The sequence below is a fragment of the Moschus berezovskii genome, chromosome 24, assembly GCF_049115385.1.
Source record: "Moschus berezovskii isolate FMDL1 chromosome 24, NW_MosBer_1.0, whole genome shotgun sequence".
Lineage (NCBI taxonomy): Eukaryota > Metazoa > Chordata > Mammalia > Artiodactyla > Moschidae > Moschus > Moschus berezovskii.
In genome coordinates, this window is record NC_142483.1 from 11,674,758 (window position 1) to 11,691,489 (window position 16,732).

At 60.5% G+C, this 16,732-nt stretch overlaps 1 protein-coding gene across 1 annotated transcript; it reads right to left on the minus strand.

Moving 5' to 3' along the window:
- Nucleotides 1-2,141: 2,141 nt before the first annotated feature.
- DUSP7 (dual specificity phosphatase 7) lies at nt 2,142-10,157 on the minus strand. The gene is made up of 3 exons (XM_055413956.2): nt 8,733-10,157; nt 6,819-7,253; nt 2,142-4,146 (listed from the first exon to the last, which is right to left on the minus strand). Exons 1-3 carry the CDS (start codon nt 9,241-9,243, stop codon nt 3,839-3,841), a joined length of 1,254 nt encoding a protein of 417 aa, XP_055269931.1. The 5' UTR covers nt 9,244-10,157; the 3' UTR covers nt 2,142-3,838.
- Nucleotides 10,158-16,732: the final 6,575 nt, after the last annotated feature.

Consider the following 16,732-nt stretch of genomic DNA (forward strand, 5'->3'; position numbering starts at 1 on the left):
AGGACATGGCTGCTGGACGAATGTGCACGTGGGGGAGTGAGTGGCTCAGACCCTCCTGTGAGAGCGCTAAGTGGGTGAGGGGGTCCTCGGGGGCCCGGGCTGAGGTGGGGACGAAACAGGAACCCAAAGGGAGGTGAAAAAAAAGAGGGTCAGGAGAAGAGAGATGGGCCTGAGGGCACAGACAGGAAGTAGATGCAGCCCAGGGAGCCGGGTGTCCTTGAGCCCCACTGGCGTCTAGACCTCAGCCAGAGATGGCCTGGGATGGACAGGGCCCACGGGGCGGCGGGGACAGCACGGCCAAAAGAGACTGGAATAACAAGAGCTCAGAGTGAGGGACCATGAGGCCCGACCTGGGACCCAGCATGGGGACAGCAGTCCAGAGTAGGTATGGCCTAGGCCAAGGTTGGAGCAAGGCCCAAGGGCCCCACCCATGCCCTGTCCCTCTGTCTCCATCTCAGCCAGGCAGGGCAGTGAGGTAGGAGTTGCTGCAGATGAGGACACTGAGGCTCAGAGAGGCCCCCAGGCCTAGGGTTGCGTAGGAGGTAGCGCCCCTCAGCCCTTGGCTGGAGGACTGGCTCCGGAGGAGACTGCACTCCCCCCCGGCGCCCCCTCCCAGCCCTGTGCTTGGGCACGCCGGCACTGCCAGGCACTTACTTGGGCTGTCGAGGGCCCAGCCCCCAGCCCAGCACCCGCGGGCTTCCCCAGCCCAGGCGGAGGGCAGCGAGAGGGAACAAAGGTCCAGTCTCTGCCTGCTCAGGCCCCCACCCGCTTGCCTGCCCCTGGCACAGAAGGACCCAGGCCCCAGGGAGCCCACGAGCAAAGGCAGCCCCCGCCCCTTTGCCGACACTGTGAGAACCCCCTCTTCCCGCCGCTCAGGCCTGGTGTTCCCCGGTTCTAAGGGTGGGAGGGTGGAGGCTTCCCCCTGGGAGTCTGGTGGCTAAGACCTCATGCTCCCAGCTCAGGGGGGCTGGGTTTCCTCCCTTCGGGGAACTAGATCCCCCGTCCTGAAACTAAGACGCAGCATAGCCAAAGAAAGGAAAATGAGAAGGCTGACAGCCACACAGCTGGGGTTCGAACCACGGGGCCCTCACCTCAAACGAGTGAGGCTGTGACTGGACTGTTGGATGTAACTCATGGCGAGGTGGGGTGGGACACAGGAGGGAGCCTAGATGGCCCCAAGGTGTGGAGTCCTAAGTGGCTGAATCAGTCTTCTCGCCGTGCCCACCTACTGGCCACCTGGAGCTGGTCCAGTGCTGGTCACAGCAGAAGGGATAACGCCAGGGTGGGCAGCAGAGACGGGGAGACGGGAGTCAGCAACCCTGACCCCCAAGTTCCCGACTGGGGCCGACTTGGCCAGAGGTGAAGCCCCTGTGGGCAGGGCTCCCAGTTCCCCATCTCTGACTTGGGGCTGTGGGCCCACTGGGGGCCTCGCTCCCCAGGCTGTGGCCTTCCAACCCCTCCAGGCCTCTTCCATGTCCCCTGCACCCCCCAGGGTTGAGTCTGTAGCCTCCAGAGGGGCCTGCCTGGAGGGCTGCAGCTCAGCTGCCCTGGGGAAGCCAGGCATGGACCAGGCCCCCTTGTAGGCCCAGGTCAAGACCAGGAAATGAAGGTGCAGGTCTCATCATGCCCGAACAGGAACACACTGGGCATTGGGGTGTGTTGGCCCCACCGTACAGAAATGGATGCGGTGGCTCAAGGGGGCTGAGAGACCTGGCTTCTGCGGGGTTGGCCCGCTCACTGACCAGCATCAGGTCCTGCAGGCATCCTAGGGACGGTAGTGGGGAGAATGAGGTTGACAGATGCACAGTCCATGTTCCGTCCCCAAGAGCAGCAAGAGAAAGGGCCAGGGCTGCGGGGGCCAGTCAGGACCTGGGGCGGCTGGGCAGCGTTCAAGCAGACAATGCTGGGTGTGTCTGGGCAAGCAGGGGCTCTGCTGTGTGACCTTGGTGCACGGAACATCTCCACGCCTCGCTCTCCTGTCACCCAGGGGGTCAAAGCCCTGGTGTCCCTGCCGACCCACACCCCAGCTGCTCCTCCCAGCTTTGGGCACCTCTGTCCAGTCCCAGTAAGTGCCCAGCAGGCCCCCAGATGTGGCCATAGTGCTTCTCCTCATTGCCCTGGCCCTTATCAGACACCACTCATTTTAAAGAAAAAATAATATTTATTTGCAATATAAACAAAGTCCCGTTGCTGGTTCGGGATATATATATATATATATAATGTGTGTGTGTGTGCATCTGTAGGGTCACAAATTTTCCTTCATAAGATCATAAAGCAAAACTGGCCACCCCTGTTGACATACCCTCATTTACACAAATCCGATGCGTTTTTCTGGGTTTTTCTTTTCAAAGGTAAAAAAGAGAGAGAAAGAGAACCATGTACACAGCATGGAAGCTTCTAGTCAATTTCTCAACTGTGGCAAGATTTTCATCTGCTGCCTTGAAGAATCCCTGAAAACCAGCCCTGTGAGGTAAGATGCATTGGGGCAGAGTTTCCGTGGCCTTGCTCACACGCCGAGTAGCTGGCTCGCTCAGGGACCCTGGCCCTCCCTGGGCCCCCATGCAGTTCCACCACCTGGGAGGACGGAGTTTGGAGGACCAGAACTGGAGGAGGATAACGGAATCCGTGGCTTTGTTCTGCGGACACTGGGCTGGGGTGGCGGGGTGGACAGCGCCTCGCACCCCTTTCCCTGTCTGCCCTTGCTGCCCCCCCACCACCCCGGGATTGAAATGGAGGTGAGTTTCTTAACACAAGGCATGGGCACGACGCACACAGGGCCGGCTTCCACGGGTTGAGGGGCTGGGAGTGGCAGCTGGAACCCAAGCAATAACCAGGGTGAGGGAGGGGACCTGGGAGGCAGGGCTGCGCCCTCCACCTAAACTTCCCCGGCCACTGGGCCTGCACCCTCAGCTACAGAAAGAGAGAGAGAGAGAGAGAGGGACAGAAGTCGTGGGACGTATAAAAAGGGCTTGGGGCCCTCCTCGGGGCTGAGCCCAGAGGGTTAATGCTACTGCTTGGCAGTCCCCTGTGGCCTCCTCTCCTGCCTGGGGTGGTCTGCAGGGACCACCAGAGGGCAAGTGGGTGGGCAGAGAAGGCAAAGGTCACCTGTTCAGCCCACCACACACAGCGGTCATCACAGGCGAATGCAGCGCCGGATCGGGCTCGGCCGAGGTGGGAGATGCGGGCAGGCCTGGGAGACCCCTGCTGGGAGCAGCGAACCACCCCCTTTAAGGGCCGCTGTAGAAACGGAGGCTTCACACATGTGCAAAATGCATTTGGTCAAGATCAACATGGGGTTTGTCTTTTCCATTAAAACAGAAACAGAAACTCAAGAATTCTTTTTGAAATAGGAAGAAAAACTGATAACACCTCTCTCTCTCTCTCACTGGATCAAGAAAGGGATGAAATACTGGTTTATACAATCCACTGTTGCATGTAGCCTGAAAATAACACTTTTCATTACAAAAAAGAACAATCAAGCAGAGCTTAACACTCTCTCTGCTCCAGGGAGCTTGGGTTTACCTGCCAAAAGTAAAAAGTAAACTCAGGTCCGTGGATGAGTCCTTTAAAAAAACAGCCAAACTGGCTGAGCCATCAGCAGAAAGGAGTGTCCTGGGACAAGGAGAGGCCCCGGGGACTCCCAAAGCCGTGTCTCTGATCGCCTCGGGCCCCTCCAGAAAGTCCAGGCGGAGGCCTGGCTGTGGGACGCTAAGGGGAGCTCACCTCTGGGCACAGGTGATGTCTGGGTTCCTCGGGCCAGAGGCGGCAGGCCTGGGCCCTCCCGACGGGCCCTGTGGGGGCCCGGGAGGGGCTGGCCCGTCGCCCCGTGCCCCCGGCCTCACGTGGACTCGAGCGTGTTGAGTGGGAACAGGTTGTGGTTGGTAGGTGTGGAGAAGTAGAGCTGCTCGCTGGGGGTGTGGTTGTCACACGGGCTACTCAGCCCCAGCGTCCGCTCGAAGTCCAGCAGCTGCCCCATAAAGTTGAAGTTGGGTGAGATGTTGGACTTTTTCCTCTTGACAAAGTCATAGGCGTCATTTAGTGACAGGTTCATCTTCTGCATCAGGTAGGCCACTGTGACTGTCACTGAGCGGCTGATGCCTGCCAGGCAATGCACCAGGACCCCGCACTTCTTGGAGCGGGCCTCGTCTGCAATACACGGGCATGGGTCAGGGTGGTGCCTCCTCCAGGGAGCTCCCACGGGTGGGGCACAGAGAGGGGCATGGCAAGGGACTGGTGCTACCCGACTCTCGAGGGACTTGGTGAAGTCCCAGGCGGGTGGGACAGCAACTTGGGGTCGAGGTCAAGAGCGTGACCATGGAGGAGCTCTGCCACAGTTCCAGCTGACATGCCTGCACTTCGGTTTCTGCTCTGTCAGACGGACCTGCTTACTCACAGGGCCCTTAGAGAGATCTGAGCCAAGGGAGGGCTCCATGAGCCCTGTGCCTGCTGCCAGTCCTCCCGCTGCTGGAACCGTGTGCTACATGTGACGTGCCGAGGAGTCACCTGCGTTCTCTCGGGTCATCTGCAGCATGGCTACCAAGGTTATCTTATAAATGAGACAGGCAGACACACGCAGTGACAAGGCCACACAAGGGTTCCTGCTAACACGCAGCACTCACCCCTGCTAGCCCACCTCCTGGGGCAGCTCCAGGGGCGCCCCGAGAGCCTCCTTGGGCCATGGGCGTCATGGAGGCCCTTCCACAAGGGACCAGCAGGCAACGCCTAGCTCTGGACTGGGCCCAGCCAGTCCCCGGGGGCCTAAGTCCTGCTCCTGAATAGATAGGGGACCAGGGCCATGCCTAGTTTCCCCAGTGGCGCTTAAGTGGGGCCAACCCAGCCCACTTCCTAGACTGTCCCCGGCCCGCATGCCAGTGACACCTCCCAGCACGGCCACTCAGGTTCCATCAGCTCTCCACGCACCCTTCCCAGTGTGGCGCCAGGCTCCTGACACATGGTCAGAGCTCACATGCTGGCTGAGCCCCTGACCGGCTCAGTCCTATGCTCTCCCCACCTGGACCCGAGGGCAGCTGCACTGCTGTGCCATGGCTGTGCTGGGGACAAAGATGAACGAGAGACAGTCCTGGGGCCCGCGGGGTTCCCTCCTGAGCCCCAGGAGCCAGACCCACTCCTGCAGGAGGTGCGGAGGTTTGCAGACGGCTCCTCGGGGGTGTGCACTGTCTCGGGCCTAGCAGGACTTCCCTTTTCCCAACCCCACGTGAGGATTCCCAGGGCTGAACACGCAGTAGGTGCTTAATCCAGAGTCGGGAACCGACCGGGAGCAAGACCAGCAGGGAAAGAGGCAGATGCCACAGATTCAGATGGAACGTGTCTGACCTTGAAATCCGGGGCAGGATAAGGGGGTGCTGGAGAAAAGCCTCCAGTGGTGGTGAAACATCAAGACAGTGGGGCAGCCTGGTCCCCAAACCCAAACCCAGGATCCCAAGCAAAACCACTTCCTGCTGGCTTTATTTTTAGCTCTTTAAGGGGTGTGGCTGGGTCTTGGGGAGGCTGACGCTTCACCTCTCTCCACCCCCCCACCCCCCACCCCTGTGGGATCTTTGAGCCTCACTTCTTTGTCAAACAGGGAGCATGGTTCCCAACACATCTATATCCTGTTCTGTCCCCTTCCCCTGATGTAAAGGGGCCTTCAAGAGGGATAAAAGCACCTACAAATCAGGCTCAGCCCTGGAAAGTCTTGGGGCACGCCCCGTTCACCCCACACCTCGCTGGGGAGACCACGAGTGCTGAGGTGGCACCCATACCCTCTTGGGCACGTCCTCGGGGCAGAGCGGGGAAGCTCTGGATAGCCCCTGACACAACCCCTCCCCCGCCCCAGCTTGCTTCCTTCCTTCCTCCCAGCCAGGCACCTAGTTTTGGTTCCCAGTAAGCGGATGAGGCGGGGAAGCCTCCCACTTCCTGTTATTAAAGCTAGCCCGGCCCAGCTGACACCAAAACGCCCTCCACTGGACACAGCCACCAGCGGGAAAACGCTGCCCGGAGGCTGAGCAGAACACTGCTCACCAGCCTCAGAGAGCCCAGGGTTTACATTCACCCCCTCATCCCGTATCCCTTTCCTGAATCCCAGGGATGGCCGAGCCAGGGATGGTGACCTGCCGACTGATAGCTTCCAGCTGGCCGAGGAGGAAGCGGGCAGGGAGGTCAGAGATAAGGAGCCCGAGTCAGCCAAGGCTGCGGATGCAGGGGCTCAGAGGGCGCGGAGCCAGATGGCAGAGCACACTGCTCTGGGGGAGGCCTTCCTCTGCCTCCCCTCACTGCCTGGATACCAAACCAGCCTCACAGGCTGCCGGGAACATCTGAGGCCACCCCGAGGCTCTTTGGGTCAGCACATCCAAAGAGCTGCCAGGTTGGGGTGGGCCTCTGGCTCCAGACTACCCTTCAGCCCCCTCAGGTATACAGCAGAGCCCAAACAGGCACTGGGACAGCCCGTCCTCAAGAACCATGTGCTGAGATGTGATGCGGGGCAAGTGAGACCCATGGGAAGTCTGAGAGCTGGGACGTTTGAGTGTGCTGAGCCCCAAACAGCACAGCCAGAAAACCCAAGGTGTCTGGATGGCAGAGTCCACGCTGCTCCAGCAGCTGTGGAAAGCCCACTGGTCGGGGGCCCGCTCCAGCCCCGAGGGCCTCGGTGACTCACAGTGGGCCCTGGTACACCCATTGGCACAGGCTGGCACACGCAGGGCTCCACACAAGCCTCGACAGGCCCAGAGGTACCCAAGCCAGGCACAGGCGACACCCAGAGCCCCACACATCTCGACACGCACGCCTGCCCCCCCCTGCCCAAGCGCAGGAGCTCTTACCAATGAAGCTGATGGCCTCAGGGAAGAACTGGGAGAGGTTCTGGCTCCAGTGGTCAGAGATGGGGATCTGTTTGTAGGTGAACTCGCCCCCATGCTCAAAGGCGTTGGGCAGGTTGGGCGTGACATTGAGGATATACTTGATGCCGTACTTGCCGAGCACATCCAGGTTGGTGGAGTCCTTGGCGCAGCCGAGGTAGAGGTAGGGCAAGATCTGAACAGGGAAGGCCGGCTGGCTGGATGGCACGGGGCTGCCATCTGACTCGGTGGCACTGCTGGGCAGCTCCCGGTCTGACTCCCCGTCCGAGCAGTCAGAGCTGATGCGCAGACCCCCCAAGCCCAGCACCGAGGTGGGTGGTGAGCCGCTTGGTGAGGACGAGCTGTCCACGTTGGTCTCGCAGTGCTCCGAGTACTCTGTCTGAAACTTGTTGAAACCACCTGTGGCCCCGGGGGGGTGGGGTGGACAGGGCCCGTGTGAGACTGACAGTGCCACTGGCCGGTATCCCCAAACTGGGCTCCTCACAGCAAGGACCACACCACCACCGATGGACAACACAGTCAGTGCTAAGTATTTACACATGTACCCTCTCCTGCTTTCTCCTCATCTGTCCTGTGGCCACTTTACAGATGGGGAAACTGAGACCCCCCAGTGGTAAAGTAAGATGCCTGAGCACCATACCCTAACCCATAGGGCTTCAGGGCCCCAGCCACACCACTGACTTTAGGGCACTTGAGGACAGAATCCAGCCCATTCCTCTTCCACAGCTCCCCTGCATCAGGCACCCATGGGTGCTCAGTAATTGCTAAGCAGTACGACTGAGCGACTCAATGAACTGAAGGGAAAGCAAACAACCCCATCTCAGGCCAATACCTCTGGGTTTGCAAACCCTCTTACAGAAGAGATAACAGGCCAGAGCTGCATCTGGGTCAGCTCGAGGCAGAGGGCCTGGGCCCTCGACTAGGAATCCGGCGCTTTCCCCCACTCCCCACTACTACCAGGGTGGGTAGTGAAGATATTGGCTGGTTCTGCCCCCTAGCAGGAGCAAGTTCGTTAAAGGGGTCCTGGCTCCTCTTCTCCATAACCCACCTTAGAACTCAAGGTACCCCCACCCTGGCCTTGAACCCACAGAAGGGGAGGCTGCTGGGGGCTTTACAGGGACAAGAAGTGGGGAGCGCGCTGCAGCTAAGCATGGGCCCTGCGCCCGAGGGTGCCGCAGGCCTCCCCTCCCCTCCCGTCTGCCCGCCCCGCTGCCAGCAAGAGGCCATTTTGGAATGTTAATTGGAAACACCGGCTGCAGTCACTCGCCTCCCAGGGCTGCCTCCCCCTTCCACCACCTCTGGGGTGGCTGGCTAAGGACCTGGGGGTCTCGGAAGCTGGGGCAGGGGCACTCCTTAGAGCCCTGCCCCAAGCACTTCCAAGAGACGGTGATTCCCCAGTGACAAGCCCCACACGGGGATGCCCGGAGTCCCCCAACCCAAAAACTCTCGCTCTGCCCTGGCAGGGGTGGGAGTGGTGATTAAAGGCTCCTGTTCTAACCCTGGTCTTCCAGGGACACCCATTCCAGGCTGGAGGAGCGGAACTGGTGCCCAGGAAGGGACCCTCCCTCCTTTGCGGGGTTCCGGGGGAACCTGGGAGCTACCATGGCCCCAAAAATGGGGAAAAAAGGAAAACCCAAGTGGGGAAAAGTTTGTTCAGCCCACTCAGATCATGCCCGGAAAAGGATGTAGAGGGGGCCACTGTACCAGCCTACACCCGCACAGCTTGGGCATGGAACCTTGGAGGGGAGGATGCAAGCCGGGTAGACGTGGCGCCGGCTGGACCGGCCGGGGACGGGGAGAGAAAGCCGCCTCCGTCGGGGGCATCCGGGAGCCACGGGAGAGCCCCAATTCCAGACTGGGTCTCGCTGTCGCCCTTACCTTGGAGGTAGTAGGCCTGGCAGCCGTCGTCGCGCAGCTTTTGCAGGAGAAGGCCAAGCACCGAGGCGGGAGCGCCGGGCTCTGGCTGCCATTCGGCCGTGGCCTCGTCGTAGAGCAGCACGGTGGCCGCCTTGCAGCGCGTAGCGAAACGCTCCTTGTCGGCGTGGTTGGGGATGATGGAGCGGATGGGCAGGTTGCCTTTGCGGAGGCGGCGCAGCATGAGGCCCGGGATGGCCAGGTTGATGGCCGTCTCGATGTGTGACGACTCGAAGAGCTCGTGCGGCCGGCAGTCAAGCAGCAGCAGGGACGCGCCGCCGCGCGCCTCCAGCTCCTCCTGCAGCCACTCGGCGCTCTTGCAGGGCATGGCCCCTGCGCCCGCCGCCGCGCCTGCCCCAGTGCCGGCTGGCGATCCAGATCCCGCACCGGGCTCCGCCCCGGTGTCCCCAGCCACTGACGCCCCCGAGGCCGACATGTGCGCCCGCGCTGGGGGGCCGCGGAGCTGGTTTTTCATGGGGAGAGCGGGCGGCCCGGGGCCGGGGCCGGGCAGCCCTGCCCTGGGACGGCGCCCCGGCCGCGCGGGCCCCAGCCGCGTCTCCGGGCGCCCGCCTCCCGCCGAGCTGCACGCCCGCCGCCCCGGCCTCCCGGCCTCCGTCCCGCCCGGCCCTCCGCGCGCTCCGCGGCCTGACAGCCCCAATTAAACAGCGTCTCAGGCGGCCGCGCGCCCAGGCGTCCTCGCGGGGGCGGGGCCGCGCCGCGGCTCCCGAGCTTAAAGGCGCCGCGGCTCTGCCTCCCCTCCCCACGGGGTATGCGGGCACGCGAGCGGTCCCCTAAGCCGGGAGACCAGCCCCCTGGCCTTCGCTCGGCCTCAGCGTTGCCGCCCAGAACCCACTACAGCTCTTCCAGGGGCCCGACCAAGACACTTCTGGGTTTCTATCCAGGCGCTCCCAGTTCTGTGCCTGTCCCAAGAGCTGTCCTCGGGGGGCTCCCGCTCCAGGGATCCTCTCCCCTACACTCCCGAAGTCTCCCGGGGATGGAGCGGAGGAAAGGGGCAATCAAGCTGAGCCGAAGTCCTGTCGACTCCAGTAATTCATGAACAACTCCCAGTGACTTCAGCAAACGGCAACTGAACACCTACTCCGTGCCATTCCCTGTGCGCCTAGGCGGTCACCGTTTCAGGCGGCTGCACAGTCCCAAAGAGCGCTCCGCGTTTGGAGACCTGAGGGGTCGTCTCACTCCAGCAGGCCCAAGGGGGAAAGCAGAACTAGGCTGCTGCGAAGGTAGGAAGGCCCAGGGCCGTGCCACCCTTCCGCGGGCTAGATTGTAGAAATCCCCAAAACGACCGGCCCTGGGAAGAGACAGCGGGACCTTTAAGAAAGCTTTACAAGCGGAGTGGTGACAGGCGCGGAGTGAAGCGCCACGTGACTTTTCCACAGGACCGGGGTGGGAGGAAAAGGGTCCCCTCGGTAATCTGCTCTCCTCCTCCCACCTTTCCTAACTCACGAATCAACTTTAATGACAGGCGGGACGCAGCACACAGAGCGCCAATCGCAGCCGAAAGAGCGGGGCAGAGGGAAGGCGGGGCCCGCCAAAAGTTCCACCCAGCGCGGGCTGGGCGGGGCCTCAGCGGCACTGGCTGCGGGTGGCAGGCAGGCTGACTCCGCGGAGGAGGTGAATGGAGCCGCAGGTAGCCCTGGAACAAAGCGGCTCCACTAGAGCGGCGCGCGTGCGCGGAGCCTGCCGCGCTTTCCCTACGGAGTCAGGGCCGTCTGCGCCGGGGAGGGAGTCCCTGGCTGATCCTGCAGTCTGTCCAGTCCGTTCCCTGCCTGGCGGAGTGCGCCCACCTCCTTGGGGCTTACCCCTCCCTCTCTGCCCGAGGCTGGGCGGCTCCCCGCCACCCTGCCTCTACATCCAGGAGGGAGTTAGGGTCAGAGATGAACGGCGGTGGTGCCTGAAATTTGCCAGAGTGCGTGCCTCTGGAACCTGCAAGATTTGAGCTTTCCGTCCGTGTAGAGGAGCGGCCCTGCGGCATTCCCCGCTACCCACCTCCCCACTAACGCCCTTTTGTCCTCGCGGAGGAAAGTGTACCTGAGGGTTTCATCCCAACTGCAGGGCTGTGTCGCAGAGGAGCAGGGATCTCTTCCACGGTTACACTTCCGGAAAAACCAGAGCGCTGTAGTCATAGATGGTCTTATCCCTGGAGATTCTAGGCCCAGGGAAGTGATAGGAAAAGCAGGTCTCTGGCCTCCCACGCAGGCTTGTCCTAGGGTTGCTGGGCAGCGCCTGCTCGCCTGGGGATCCGGAACGCGTGGAAAGAGCTCGCAGAGCCTGAGGGACTCAGAAGCACACTCTGCTCTGCTGCTGCTGCTGCTAAGTCACTTCAGTCGTGTCCGACTCTGTGTGACCCCATAGATGGAAGCCCACCAGGCTCCCTCGTCCCTGGGATTCTCTAGGCAAGAACACTGGAGTGGGTTGCCATTTCCCTCTGCTCTGCTACTTGCTGATAAGTTGTGATGGTTCTCACCTCTCCGGGCCTCAGGTCTCCCCATGTGGGAGGGTGCTGGGCCCGACAGTGCCCAAACAGTCCATCCCTAGTCTGCCACCCCGAGAAGGCGGCAGTCCAGGTGCTGGTCGGCAGGGATGGAGACAGCACTCAAACGAGTCCTGGGATTGACCCCTCTGCGCTTCCAATGAAGGGGCCACAGGTGCCACCCCTTTGTCAGGGAGCTAAGATCCCACATGCTGGGCTGTGCAGCGAAGTAACACAAAAAAAGAGAGGTCTGAGCAGACACACATGGGACAGGACCTCCTCGCCAATGAGGCATTCCTCAGTGGGCTGTGTTGGGGGCCTGTTGAAGTGTGGACTACAGCAGTGTTCTCATTAGTGGGGGTCCAAAGGAGAGGGGACTTGCTCTGCCCCTCCCAGGAGAGGGAAAGAGCCCCACCTTCCCACAATTAGCTTTTGATGGCTCCCTATTCTCCCTCCTACTCTGGACTCCTCTCAGGGATAGCCACCCTGGAGGAAAGGCCTTTGAGGATGCATGGAACTGGGAAGACTCCCTGGGGGTGGGGGCTTCCTCCTGTAGTACAGGACAAGGGACATCATCTGGGGAGGAAGGGGGTGACAGTGGAAGCAAATCAGCCTGGCCACCTGACGTGCAGCATGGTCCCGGCCCCCGGTCACCCTGGCTGGAGAAAAGCCCAAAGCCTTGGTTCCTGAGTGGAAGCCCTGCCTCCAGCCTTGAACAGCTGGACACAATGCATAAAGTGATCCCAGCAGGGCTGCCCCTGGGTGTTGGGGGAAGGGGCGGTGGACAGACACAGAACCCTCTGATGTACCTACACAGCTCAGAGCCTGACAGGAACTTGCTTAGGGTCAGACAGCAGATACCAGAGCTGCCCCTGCCCAGGGCCTTGCACTGCAACTGTGAGCCTCAGGGATTCTGGAACAGGGGACTGGGTGGCCTGGGCCAGGCCTTGGGATCAAAGGCATTCCTCCTCTTCAGGAATGTGGCCTTTCCCGCCCTTCCAGGTTCAGATCCTTCCTCACCTGCAGCCCCTGGAAGAGGTGCCCCACTCACTAGGGTCTCCCTGAAGGGCAGGCTGGGTCCCTGGAAGTGAGTGGGGAGCTGTGGGTGGGGTGTGGAGTTGTCTGCAGAACGGACCCGTCTCCCACAAGCCTCAGGCCTTTGCACACACTTTCCTCAGCCTGGACAGTTTTTGCACTCACCCTTTGTCCATCTTCTAGAAGAATATCCCAGCTTCTCGATTCTCTAAGCTAGGTGATCCCAGGACCCTGCCCCCATCTTTGCTCTGGACTCTATCACAGTCATAGTCACAGCCCCCCTCCCCAGACTCTCCCTTTGTATGTCCAGGGGCCTGTCTCCCTTCCCCAAGTCCACTCCTCCTCCAGCCACCTCTGTCTCATCCCTTGTCCCTTAGTTGCCAGGCCTGAACCCTACAGACACGTTTGGAGCCATCTGCCCTGTCTGCACACGTTCAGGCCCAGAACCACATGGTGCAGGGGCCTTTCCAGGGGACAAAGCTTGGTTGTAACCGCGGGAGCTCTGAGGTGAACTGAACAGAACTGGTATGTACCACCCCAGCCGCCCCCCGCCCCATGTCCATGTGGCATGGTGACCCAGAACTGGGTCACCAAGAGTAAGCATCTTGGAAGCAAATTTTCCTTTCCCCACTGGTGCCCCTGGATTTCTTAAGACGAGCCACCATGTTTTCAATGGCATGGGTAGGAGGGGGGAGGATTGTCCGTTCCTTGCCCTCGTATCCTAGCACAGATTTGGGGTGAGCTCCTGCTTGCTTCCACGAGGGCAGATTTTCCCACTGTGAGAGCTGAGCAGAGGCAGGAGCTGGGTACTCCAGTCCAGGGTGCCTGCTCTAGTGACAGAGCCAGTCTCTACCCAGGGCCACTCCGCAGGCTGGAGGAGATGTGCCACCCAGAGCCCTACATAAGACCCAGACTAGGAGTCTCTCTGCTTGCCCCTGAACCTTGGGATGGCCTCTCCCACATACTTTGGTGAGGTGCCTGTCTGGGTTGCAGTCAGATCAGCTAGTGTCTAAGCCAGGCCAGGAGTGGACTGTGAAGCCTGGCAACTCTCCTGTCCTGGATAGACATCCTGGCTGTACACATCTGTGTGTGTGTATGTACACGTACACACACACACTCTTAAGGACACATAATACAGGCCCAAACACACAGATCTATGTGTTCACACATGCATGCTCACAGGTACAGATGTGTGTGCACAGACACAGAACACAAACTGCTGGTGACCCAGTGCTCTGCCTTCCAGCGCAGGGGACAAGGATTTGATCCCTGGTGGGGGAACTAAGATTCCATACGACGTGGGGCAACTGAAACCTGACAGAACCAGAAATAAAATAATTTTTAAAAACACACAAATACAGTAACTGGTTGGGGTTGGAGCCAGACCCTTAGGTGAGGCATTCCCTTCCCAGGTCTCGGTTTCCTCATCTGTAAGATGGACAGACAAGCCCTGCTTTGCTCACTTCACTGGGGAACCGGGGGTGGTGCAGGGCTGAACAGGTGAGCGCTGCACTGGCGTGAGGGCAAACAGGGTACATACAGCCTTTGTGCTGGGACCAGGCCTGCTGGACATCAGTCCCAGGTCAGCCAGCCGTGGGCAGGGCTTGAAATGTTCACTTGCCCAGACTGACCAGCCCGGAGGAGCCCCCTTCTTGAGGGGAACCCCAGGCCTGAGAGAGCTTGGAACAGAGGGCAGGTAGGGTCATGGCAAAGGCCTGGCTGGGCCATGAGCAGGGCTTGAAATGTTCACTTGCTCACACAGGAGATGTTACAGAGGCAGGATACCCATCCTGCTGTACCCCAACTCCTGCAAGCTCGACTGCCCATAAGTGGTAGAGAGTGGAAATGCACTCTTGTGTAGAAATATCCAATACACATGTGCAGATACTCTCTGCGATATGCAGACAGAGTATGTCTGGGCACTTGCCACCTAGCTAAGAGGGGTGCCCACAGAGAACCCAGAGGGGTTGTCACAGGCTGGTGGAATCCACGGTCACCTGGGCCCACCCTTCCCTACTGGCCCAGGTTGGGGTGTTCTGGGCTGACTAGTTCTGGATGGAGTGGAAGGATCTATCCCTGCCTGCCTCCCAGCAGGGAATGCCAGGCCTCGGTGATGGCAGAGTTGCACGGACAGGCTGCTGCCTGGGACAGCTCTGCAACTGCAGAGCCAGCCTGTCCAGCCTCCTTCCACCCGGCCCAGGTGTTGAGGCCCTGAGGAGCAGCGGGGAGAGTGGCTCACACCCAGGAGAACCAGAGGACAAAAGCCAGCAGGATGGAAGCCAGGGCAGAGCTCTGGGAACTCCCCAGGGCGCCTGGAGAAGGCAGAGGTGGGGAGCCTCCCCTCCCATGTGGGCTCATTTTTTTGAGAACTTGCCCTGGACAAGGGAGCGTGGGAACCTCAGAGGGAGACAAGACGGGTGTCATCCTCTCTCCCCCAGCTGCCCACCCAGCAGGAACTGCAGGCCCTCAGCCAGCCTCCCCAGGTGGATTCCCGGGGCTACTCATTTGAGAGTGTGGCTTTCCTGGCCACACATCAGCCCAGAGGGTCAGCCTGAGTGTGGACGACTCACCGCTTGGCCGTGATTCTTCCCGGGCAGGTATTACTAGTCAATCACAGCACTTGCTGAACCATCCTCAGGCCTCAAAACCAGTTGATTACCTGTGGTAGTCAAGGGAGATAAAACCTATTTGCTGAATTCCCAATTCATAGTCGGACCAGCTATGACTCTCTGTCCCCACCCCCAGCTCGCTTCACCCTGACCTTCCTCCTGCTTCCTACTCAGTGCCCCAGACACAGCACCCCTGCCTCCACACACTTCCTCCCCTGCAGGGCCCAGCATTTCTCCTCTCTACCTATTTATGGGCAGTTGAGCTTGCAGGAGTTGGGGTACAGCAGGATGGGTATCCTGCCTCTGCGACCTCCCCTGTGTGAGCAAGTGAACATTTCAAGCCCTGCTCATGGCCCAGCCAGGCCTTTGCCATGACCCTACCTGCCCTCTGTTCCAAGCTCTCTCAGGCCTGGGGTTCCCCTCAAGAAGGGGGCTCCTCCGGGCTGGTCAGTCTGGGCAAGTGAACATTTCAAGCCCTGCCCACGGCTGGCTGACCTGGGACTGATGTCCAGCAGGCCTGGTCCCAGCACAAAGGCTGTATGTACCCTGTTTGCCCTCAGGCCAGTGCAGCGTTCACCTGTTCAGCCCTGCACCACCCCCGGTTCCCCAGTGAAGTGAGCAAAGCAGGGCTTGTCTGTCCATCTTACAGATGAGGAAACCGAGGCCTGGGAAGGGAATGCCTTACCTAAGGGTCTGGCTCCAACCCCAACCAGTTAACTCACTCACCCACAGCACCTGAAGTGAGTCATGGTGGCCCAGGTGATGGGAAGGAAACACACAAACACTGGCGAGTGGGAAGGGCAGATATGCCTGCCTGGGGCTCCCACACACAGGCCCCTGTCATCTCCCTGATCAAGGGGCCTGCCTGATATTCTCAAGACTTGTTTCCTTCTGGTCTCATGTCCAAGCTTTGCACCAGCCCTGTGAGGGCTGTCAACTCTTTTGACCAGTGGGGAAACTAAGGCCCATGGTTACAGCCCCAACTGGGCAGGGGGCTGGGCCCCAGACTAAGAACCAGAGCTCATTTCCCCCAGTCCAGTGGTGCCCAGGTGGCTCTGACCTCCACAGGGAGCCCCTTGCTCTACCAGCTCTTTCCCATCACTGGAATGGCAGCAGGGCCCTCACTGGCAGGGCAGAGGACAGACTTGGGGCATGTGCAAGGAGAAGGTATGTGTGCTATCCAATGCTCGCTTCTATGGCCAATTCTTCCCACGACCCAGAATCTGTCCACTGTGGCTCCACAGTCCAGGCCCTCCCGTCTCCCCTAGACCATTTCACTAGCCTCCTTCCCCGCCCCCTGCTCCATCCCCACAGTCCACTCCCCACCCAGTGGCCAGAGGGACCTTCTGAGAAGAGACCTGGTCCTCCCATGTGCGGGCACAGACCAGCGTGGCCTCAATGATCTGGCTGGCCCCTCTCCTGCCTCCCCTCAGGGTCTAGGATCCTCCCTCCCCCTAGCCCAGGCCCCTACAGCACCCCGCCTGCTGTCTCCACCCCACCTGCTGTCTCCGCAGGGCCTTAGCACTCACTGGTCTGAGTGCATGTTTATCCTCCCCGCCCACCCTGCCACCGGGCCTCCAGAGCGAGAGTGGGCACTGGAGAATAGGGATCCAACTTCCTTTTGGACTCTGGGTCATCAGCCACGAGCATGGTCCTGAGATTTAAAATGCCTCTGGCCCTTCTCTGCCACACTGGAGGATCCCAGAAACCTCTCACTCCATTCACTCCTCACTTGGGCCTCAGCCTGTCCTGCACGGGCTGCCCAGAGAAGTCTCCTTACCGTGACGGGGTGGCTCCTACTCCCACCGAGCCTGGCAGGCTGTCCTCCC